The sequence below is a fragment of the Portunus trituberculatus genome, chromosome 15 (genome assembly GCF_017591435.1).
Source record: "Portunus trituberculatus isolate SZX2019 chromosome 15, ASM1759143v1, whole genome shotgun sequence".
In the NCBI taxonomy this organism is placed as follows: domain Eukaryota; kingdom Metazoa; phylum Arthropoda; class Malacostraca; order Decapoda; family Portunidae; genus Portunus; species Portunus trituberculatus.
Genome location: NC_059269.1, coordinates 7,338,629 through 7,348,628, shown reverse-complemented (window position 1 = coordinate 7,348,628; position 10,000 = coordinate 7,338,629). Strand labels below are relative to the sequence as shown.

At 41.0% G+C, this 10,000-nt stretch overlaps 2 protein-coding genes across 4 annotated transcripts in view; one reads left to right on the top strand and one right to left on the bottom strand.

Annotated features, from left to right (window-relative positions):
* The window catches only part of LOC123504088, a 44,622-nt gene that overhangs the window by 12,280 nt on the left and 22,342 nt on the right, over positions 1 to 10,000 (bottom strand).
* Positions 1 to 10,000, top strand: part of LOC123504087 — a 22,646-nt gene that overhangs the window by 2,015 nt on the left and 10,631 nt on the right. For all 3 annotated transcript variants that reach the window (XM_045254377.1, XM_045254376.1, XM_045254378.1), the window contains exons 2-10: positions 2,427 to 2,593; positions 3,003 to 3,227; positions 3,607 to 3,697; positions 5,142 to 5,301; positions 5,952 to 6,072; positions 6,423 to 6,544; positions 8,515 to 8,611; positions 8,884 to 9,037; positions 9,782 to 9,957. In XM_045254377.1, the coding sequence (XP_045110312.1) occupies positions 2,427 to 2,593; positions 3,003 to 3,227; positions 3,607 to 3,697; positions 5,142 to 5,301; positions 5,952 to 6,072; positions 6,423 to 6,544; positions 8,515 to 8,611; positions 8,884 to 9,037; positions 9,782 to 9,957 (1,313 nt within the window). The remainder of the gene's footprint in view (positions 1 to 2,426; positions 2,594 to 3,002; positions 3,228 to 3,606; positions 3,698 to 5,141; positions 5,302 to 5,951; positions 6,073 to 6,422; positions 6,545 to 8,514; positions 8,612 to 8,883; positions 9,038 to 9,781; positions 9,958 to 10,000) is intronic.

Below are 10,000 nucleotides of genomic sequence, written 5' to 3'. Positions count from 1 at the left end.
TACATACAGAGGATGGCAACACTTTGCAAACTTTAGCTCCTCGTAATGTTGACCACTAATAATGACCACGTGCACCAACGCATTAATTTCTGACGACGTGCGCCAACGTATCAATTCTTTTTTCATCACAGTAACGACGAAACCACGCTTAAGAAAGGGACCATCACTCCGACGAGATGAACTAGCCATGCATTAAAGCCTCCTAAAACAATGGATCTCTTAAAAAAATATAGCAGCCTGTCCGGTTTCTAGGCTTTTGATCTACTTCTACTCCTTTACTAAGAGGAGACAGAGCAAGAGTGGATACTTACACTATTGTTTACCTTTAACCTTGTCAGGAGGTAAATCCCTTCATCTTCCACGCGCGTGCACCTTCCACCACAACTCACATAGACACTGAATCTATGACGTCGTGTTTCCCTTCCACTGGTCATAAATGGAGACCAAGTACTGACGTCACGAAACTGTTCCGAACTCTACATGACACACGTCTGATTGCATTGGATTTGCCGTACAACATAAAAGCAAGTCTCAGAAAATGTTTCTACCAAATTGTCAAACATGATTACCACAAACTAATATATATATAAGAAAATACTGACATAACTTCATGACATTAAAAAATAAGAATCATTCTCAAATGTTTCAGTGTCTCGATTAATTTCAATGGTTGCGGTGGAAGTCATTAAGGGTTTCAAGGGTTTCTTCATGATTCAAAGGATAGCTTTATAAAGATTTTGCATAATAAATGAAAAGAAAAATCACAGGAACTTTACTAATGGCATTCGAAAATCCTCCTTATGAACAACAGGCGAGTTAATGAAACAATTTCGACTGCACTTGCCCCTAAATCCTCTCAGTCAGTGAAGATTTCTTTTTGTACATTTCCTATAATGTGTGTGTGTGTGTGTGTGTGTGTGTGTGTGTGTCACAGTGAAGGTGTTATTATATCAACCTCCAGGATTTCTTTCTGTACACTTCCTGCAATGTGTGTGTGTGTGTGTGTGTGTGTGTGTGTGTGTGTGTGTGTCACAGTGAATTTGTTATTATATCAACCTCCAGGATTTCTTTCTGTACACTTTCTGCAATGTGTGTGTGTGTGTGTGTGTGTGTGTGTGTGTGTGTGTGTGTGTGTGTGTGTGTGTGTCACAGTGAAGGTGTTATTATATCAATCTCCAAGATTTCTTTCTGTACACTTCCTGCAATGTGTGTGTGTGTGTGTGTGTGTGTGTGTGTGTGTGTGTGTGTGTCACAAGATGCACGTTACATCCAACATGGGTAAGAGTTCGACCGTCAGAGAAATATGATAAAGAGTGTTATTTAATTTTATCACAATCCCAGTGACTTAATGAATGATGGAGTCCGTATCACTGCCTGCTTCACTATCAATCAAGACAAGGATGACAAGATACTTACTGTCAACATAATTGTTACATAACATTACAACGTACTGTCACTTTGTTGCAGAGAGTGGAAAATTATATCATAATCGCCAACTTGAAGTACTTTTTAATTATATAATCGTACCTCGGAAAATATTAAAACACACACACACACACACACACACACACACACACACACACACACACACACACATACATACATACATACACACACACACACACACACACACACACACACACACACACACACACACACACACCACGTAGTGTACTGGTTAGCACGCTCGACTCACAATCGAGAAGGCAGGGTTCGAGTCCCGGTAAGCGGCGAGGTAAATGGGCAAGCCTCTGAATGTGTGGCCCCTGTTCACCTAGCAGTAAATAGGTACGGGATGTAACTCGAGGGGTTGTGGCCTCGCTTTCCCGGTGTGTTGTGTGTTGATGTGGTCTCAGTCCTACACGAAGATCGGTCTATGAGCTTTGAGCTCACTCCGTAATGAGGAAGACCAGCAGACGATCGAAGTGAATTACACACACACACACACACACACACACACACACACCGCGTAGTGTAGTGGTTAGCACACTCGGCTTACAAACAAGAATGGGTAAGCCTCTTAATGTGTGGCCCCTGTTCACCTAGCAATAAGTAAGTACGGGATGTAACTCGAGGGGTTGTGGCCTCGCTTTCCCGATGTGTGGAGTGTGTTTTGGTTTCAGTCCTATCCGAAGATCGGTCTATGAACTCTGATCTCGCTCCGTAATGGGAAAGGCTGATTGGGTGACCAGCAGACGACCATGGTGAACTTCACACAAACAAACAAACAAACACACACACACACACACACACACACACACACACACACACACACACACGCAAAAAAAGAAGAAATGAAATCAATAAATGCATATTATCAAAAAATACTTTTGTTCATAAATCTATTAAGATTATTACTAACCATAAATTAATTAAATGAGGAAGAAATAAGAATCACTGGAACATATCACCTTTCTTTTCTTCAGGGAGACTTGAAGTAGCAGCACTGTGGGTGTGTGTGTGGGCTTGTGCGTGGGCGTGTGTGAGCGGGGTGAGGCTACAAAATGGTGTCTACGAAGACCTGGTGCTGGCCATAGACCCAAACATGCCGATGGACACCATGGACATCATGGAGCTACAGCAGAATATTGAGGTAAGGGCACGAAAAGGTGGTTGTCTTTTGTAAGATTTCCTAACATATACTTTAAGGAGAACGATGAAAGCTCACATTGATGGCATTAGTCACCATTGCTTACTCAACTCGTGGCGTTGACGGCAGTAGTCGCTGAGTTGCACACTGAATTTCTCTCTCTCTCTCTCTCTCTCTCTCTCTCTCTCTCTCTCTCTCTCTCTCTCTATTAACCTTTCTAGTTTTAAGTAAAGGTAGTGGTGAATTCTGCTATCACCCGTCTTCCTTCCCCAAAGTAAGGTTTTGTGTAATTATTTTCTTCTTTCTTACCAATTTCAATATATAACTACATAATTATACATATTCGTATAACTGATATTTCCATTCGCATTCTCCTTTCTTTTAATCATAAGTTCCTTTGGTCCATTCATAGGCACTGGTACAAGACATGCGGGACAGTATGATAACAGCAACAAACGGTCGATTGTCTCTCGGGTCAGTACGGGTGGTACTGCCTTTGAGCTGGAACATCACCGACGAATTTGACTTGGATCCCGCTCATGAAGACTTTTCGTGGAAAACTGCTGACATACATTTACAGGAGGCGCCCAAAGGGAGCTTCGGCCAATACACCGACCACGCCCCCAACACGCTGCAGGTCAGACGAGAATGATGCTGTGGGTTGTGTGTTATTCAACATTAGCACATTTAGGTTGAGAGAGAGAGAGAGAGAGAGAGAGAGAGAGAGAGAGAGAGAGAGAGAGAGAGAGAGAGAGAGAAAGAGTTTCCCAGATAAATAAACATCATGATAAGACTACTAATACTGAGTCAAGAAGGAGCTTTGGGTTTTAGAACATTAGGTAAAGTAACGGCCAAGATAGGTAAGTCTTATCATTTCATACGGGGAGTGCCACGTAAGTTAACTAACACTTTGCAAGTTCCGTTATTTTAATTTTCTTACAGATATACCATAAATTCTCATATACTGACTGACTCTCCTGGACAACGTAATGGCAAGTGTCTTAATGTTCCGCCAGATGGGGCAGTGCGGAGAGCCTGGGAGTTACATTACCATCCACAACACCTTCCTAGACCAAGATTACGTCAAAACTCACTATGGTCCCCGAGGTGAGCGATGCAAACCTTAACGAACACCATAACCTAACCTAATATATCACACTTTTTTTTATTCTTTTTATTTATACCATGTGGGCTTTTCACGGGAATTTATGGGCTAAAGGGGGTACTTTTTGGGGTACCTCCTATCTCAAAGCCCACCCGCTAGGAAACCGTTGCCCCGAGTGAGGAAGCCCAACCTACACTCAGACCGTGGACAGGAACCCGTGCGCTTGGATACCCCTCGCATGGTTCCACTGTACCACGGCGCACTTAAGGTAAAAGAAGTATTGTACCGATGCTTTTATACTTTTTTTCAGTCCTGACACCTTTCGCCTGATTTTATACGATAGAAGGGCTCTAGAATAAATGAGTTAGTTAAATTGATTGATATTTTGTATGATGGATCGGGCAATTCACCATAGCAGCGTCACCAAGCGGGCCACAGAAACACACTCGCTGCAATTTTCTTTCATTTGTTTCAACTGTTGTCGTTCTGGGTCGCCTTAACAGATCAGCCTTCTCCAGCGTGCTCATCTTCCGCACCTTTCTTAACCACTTATTCTTAACCCTCGAGTACCATGACGTGTTTTCATATTCATTTTGGTTACTATTTCGTGATTTTACAGAACTTCAGAAACTTATGTTGGGATTAAAATAGTGAAAACTGTTACCATCAATCTTCTGACATCCATAGACCCTTCCTAACGTCAATAAAATCGCCTAATAGTACATAAAATTCATGGTAAAAATGCATCCCAGTACTGAAGGGGTTAAACATGTTGTTCCCTCATAAGGACTGATGTAAAAGATCATAAAAAACTTAATATTCTGGTTCTCATGGATATTTCTTCTACTGACAGTGTAGAATCTTTGCTACACTTTCCCTAGAACAATGAAATCATCCTTGAAAACCTCAACAGCATTCATAAGAGCCTGTTGAACATAGAGGATATAGAAAAATTCCAAACCATTTTTAGAATACGAATGGTTAGTCACTGCTAATACAAACATGACTTGCACTTCATTCACATAACCTTGTCTTTACGTAAGTCTTCTCCTTCGTCTCTCTCAACAGCCAACAGTCACATACCAAACTCAATTCAGTACAAAAATAACACGTTGCTTCTCTTTAAAAGTTTCCACGCACTCAAAGTTGGAATGTGCAAGTCTCCCCTTATGATATTCTTTTCTTCTTCCTCTTCCGTTTCTATCGTTTCTTTCGTCTTTGTTCATCCTGCTCGCCCTTGTTATTGTTGCTTCCTCCTCCTCCTCCTCCTCCTCCTCCTCCTCCTCCTCCTCCTCCTCTCTTTTCTTTATCTCTTCCTCCTCCTCCTTTTTCTGATTTCTCTTTACCTTTTCCTCCTCCTCCTTTCCCCAACACTATATCCTCTTTTCCTCTTCGTCCTCCACGTTTTTAATTCACTTTTTCTCCTCCTGCTTGCGGCAATGACAGGGCACGTCCTCATGCACGAGTGGGCTCACTACCGCTGGGGAGTGTTCGAAGAGTACGGCCATCCCAAGGACCCCGTGTATCCTGTCAGCTACGAGAGAGACGACCTCACCAGGCCCACTGCTTGCTACAGGGGAAAACTCCTCGGGGACTTTCTCACGGGGTTGGTGACTAGTGTTGAGGTGTCGTCAGTTAGAAGCAGACAGGAAGGGCGAGATACAATACTGGATATGGAAAGTTTGTGTGCATTAGTTTCACTTTCACACAAGAAGTATGAGTCAAATTGTAATGTTAGAAAGTTAAGGAGAGAAAAGAAAGAAAAAAATAATATATATTAATTGATTCTATTTTTCGTGATGAATTTGAAATTAGAAAATAGGGAAAAGAAAAGAAAAGAGAAGAAAAGAGGATGTTCATGTTTACAAGAAAGGAATGGGGTTAATATGGTGAAGTTATTTTACTTTTTGTTTCAGAGAAAATGACACTCCAGAATGCTAAGTCGTTTTTCTATATACTCAATAAAAGAGACAAACAATAAATCATAAGGTTCCAGTTGATATAACGACAATAATTTACTACAAAAACATCAGCAAAATATTTTCATGGTTGAAAAAACGAACAAGTATCTTAAAATTTTTAAGAGGTGTACTTTTTCTTTTCTTTCCCTTTACTTTTACTTTTGATGCATTCTAACTTCGAATTTGATAACTAGATTAACTTTGGGTTTATTTAGGTTACTTGAGACCACTGCAGCTAAATAATAGGACGAGTAGATATTTCAAGCCCTTCCTTTGTCCTCTTTTTCACGTGCAGATCCAAAGAGTCGTGCCCAGGAGCTCACAATGACCCCGAGAATCCCTGCTATTTCTTCCCTAACACCAGCAGCAACCCTACCACTACCAAGTCCTCACTCATGTCACACACTTTTCTCTCCGTAAGTATTAGGAGGGTGAGACAAATAAGTACGCATGTACGTACCTATGTAGTAAATAGATAGGTAGATAGTAAAGAAATGAGCCTCTCTTTCGTTTTCCTCCTCTTCAGTACCTGTTTAGCGTTTCCCTTGGGTCATAAGTGCTCTGATGTCCCAAGAAACTGCTACCTACCAGGTTTAGCAAAAAGACTTTCAGCACATCAGAGGATATCAATATGAGGAAAAATTCGAAACATAATCGAGCTGAATGAACGATATTTAATTTCTAATCATGACTATGCTACTCACACCGTCTTCTTACTTGTCCCCTCTTATCCTCCCGTCTGCAATGGCGACTCCACCATCAACAGGACGGAAGCTTCTGTACTCAAGATACACACGACATCTTTGCTCCAACACCCCATAACCTGATGTGTGTGGGACGCTCTGTGTGGGAAGTTCTTGAGACTCACCCAGACTTCACAAATTCCGAGTAGGTCGACCTCAGCCATTCGGGTTAAGCATGTGTGTGTGTGTGTGTGTGTGTGTGTGTGTGTGTGTGTGTGTGTGTGTGTGTGTGTGTGTGTGTAATTCACCTCGGTCGCCTGCTGGTCACCCAGCCAGTCTTCCCCATTACGGAGCGAGCTCAGAGCACATAGACCGATCTTCGGGTAGGACTGAGATCACATCAACACACTCCACACAACGGGAAAGCGAGGCCACAACCCCTCGAGTTACATCCCGTACCTATTTACTGCTATAGTCCTGCTCCTCTAACAATGTGGATTGGGTGCGGCTTGTTGGGGAATTCCCGCTGTACAGTGGTGAAGCATGTCTCATAGCCAGTGATGCAGCAGAGTTCTAATAGTAGTAAAACTTTAGCAAATATGATCAGCAAATATACATACGCATTTAGCCTTAGTATTACAACGTATGAGAGAGCAGTAAACTTATTATTGATAATATATTCATATGCCTGGCAAGAAACGTGGCATACATATTTTACAGTGTTGCTAAAAAAAAAATAATATACTTATAAAGAGGTTTCCTTGCGGTTTGGGATGAGTAAATAGTTCCATAGTTGTAATTAGATTATATCGTGAAGGAAAGTACTTTAAAATAAGCTGACATAAGTAAGAAAAAAACTACATTCAAATCTTCACGGCAGCAACACCAATCACGCCCGCCATCCATACAGGTGATGGGAGGTCAGCTGCGGTGTCCTTGACCAGGAAGAAAGAGAGGGGGAGGAAGAGGGAGGGGTAAGAGAGAGGGAGGAAGAGGGAAAGAGGGGGGTAGACAACGAGGGATTAAAGGTATGGCAGCGCTGTCCTCCCGCTATTTCCCATGGGGGCCGCACCCAATCCACATTCTTAGACGAGCAGGACTATAGGTGAACAGGGGCCACACATTAAGAGGCTTGCCCATTTGCCTCGCCGCTTTCCGGGACTCGAACCCGGGCCTCTCGATTGTGAGTCGAGCGTGTTAACTACTACACTATAATAATAGTGTGAGTGTGAGTGTGTGTGTGTTTCACTGTTTAATCTGCTGCAGTCTCTGACGAGAGAGCCAGACGTTACCCTACGGAACGAGCTCAGAGCTCATTATTTCCGATCTTCGGATAGGCCTGAGACCAGGCACACACCACACACCGGGACAAGGTCATAACTCCTCGATTTACATCCCGTACCTACTCACTGCTAGGTGAACAGGGGCTACACGTGAAAGGAGACACACCCAAATATCTCCACCCGGCCGGGGAATCGAACCCCGGTCTTCTGGCTTGTGAAGCCAGCGCTCTAACCACTGAGCTACCGGGCGTGTGTGTGTGTGTTACGAGCTTATAGTGAATGGAAGAATATATCAGACAAAACAATGTCACTGTAACATTTGTACAACAACAACAACTAATGATAATGATGATGATGATGATGATGATGATGATGATGATGATAATAATAATAATAATAATAATAATAATAATAATAATAATAATAATAATAATAATAATAATAATAATAATAATAATAATAATATTAATAATAATAATAATAATAATAATAATAATAATAATAATAATAATAATAATAATAATAATAATAATAATAATAATAATAATAATAATAATAATAATAATAATAATAATAATAATAATAATAATAATAATTAATAATGATAATAATAATAATAATAATAATAATAATAATAATAATAATGATAATAATAATAATAATAATAATGATAATAATGATAATAATAATAATACAATCAAAGCAATGGTATCAAATGAAACATGATTTTCTTATAGAAAACTTAGAAAACTATTAAGCTGTTTACTCTTATTACGCAAACAATATATGATTACGATAAAAACAATACCTAAAGATTCTCTCTCTCTCTCTCTCTCTCTCTCTCTCTCTCTCTCTCTCTCTCTCTCTCTCTCTCTCTCTCTCTCTCTCTCAGGAGCTCAGGAAAGCAAGCAAAGAACACGGCAATCCACATCAGTTTCCAGAAAGCTCCCACAAGCAGGGTTTTCTTCCTCTTCGAAGCCCCGCCTAAGGTAAGAAGAAACGCTATGTACAATCAGCATAAAGTTTCTGTAGATGTTGCGATGATGAAATAGATGCGTCCAATGAGTAAGTGGCTATTTATGTCTAACAAAGTGGCAAGACTACAATGTCGCAACATATGAATATTAAATTCCTCTTCTGTACTATTCTCAGTCTTTTCTCTAATTATTACTCTTTTCGTCTCCTCATAGGAAGAAAGTAACAACGCATCTGAACCATAGTTTATCAAGTTCCTTAATTACTCTCGTCATCTTATTCTCAGGATCAAAGTACAACACTGAATTGGTTGGTGCGTCAGTTCATAGAGAAAACCACGAACGTCTTTGGTGCCATCGAGCTCGGCATGGCTACCTTCAGAACTGTGGTGCCGGGCGAGGCAGAAATAATTGACATGATGGATTTCACTTCCGTTGCGAGTAAGTGAAACAGAGGCCAGGAAATTTAACAGAAGTGGCAGCGCTCCAGAGTGAAATAAAGGATCCATCTTATAAATTCTCCACAGGTTCACCAATATTTTGTGACTAGAAACATATGAACTCGGTAAACTAAAAGAAGGAGAGAGAGAGAGAGAGAGAGAGAGAGAGAGAGAGAGAGAGAGAGAGAGAGAGAGAGAGAGAGAGAGAGAGAGAGAGAGAGAGAGAGAGAGAGAGAGAGAGAAACCATGTACGTACATCCTTCACTAGCCTGTCTATATCTAATGACATACTCACACACTTCCCTTCACGCATTTGGGCTTCCAGTGTTTAATCCCGCCCCCTAAAGTGCCATGACACGTTTCCATATTCATTCTGCTTACTGTTTAGTGATTTTATACAGCTTCAGAAACTTAGGTGGGGGATTTAAATAGTGACGACTTCTGACTTCCATAGACTCTTAATAATGTCAATAAAGGATTTAATCTTACACAAAATCTCAAGGTAAAAATGCGTCCCCGTATTGAAGGGGTTAAAGGAGATTATTAGTATCCGTTTTACTTATTGCCTTATCGTATGTGTTATCACTTCCCAAAACACTCAGTCATTTTCAATTTTCCTCCCCAGATTACTCCTCAGTCGAAAGTAAAGGTTAAAGGAGATTATTAGTATCCGTTTTATCTATTACTTTATCGTATGTCTTATCACTTCCCAAAACACTCAGTCACTTTCAATTTTCCTCCCCAGATTATTCCTCAGTCGAAAGTTACATTCCTGGCCCAACTACTGGTCCTGTCTCTGAAGCGCCGCTTCAGGACGCGCTGCTCCAATTGCTGCCGTCCTGGGAGGTCTACCAGCCAGGGACGCTTCTGGTTTCTATTACTTGGAATTCTGTTATTGCAAAGGATGCTCAAGATCTCAGTGTAAGTATGAAAACTTATACACGCAGTCTCTCTCTCTCTCTCT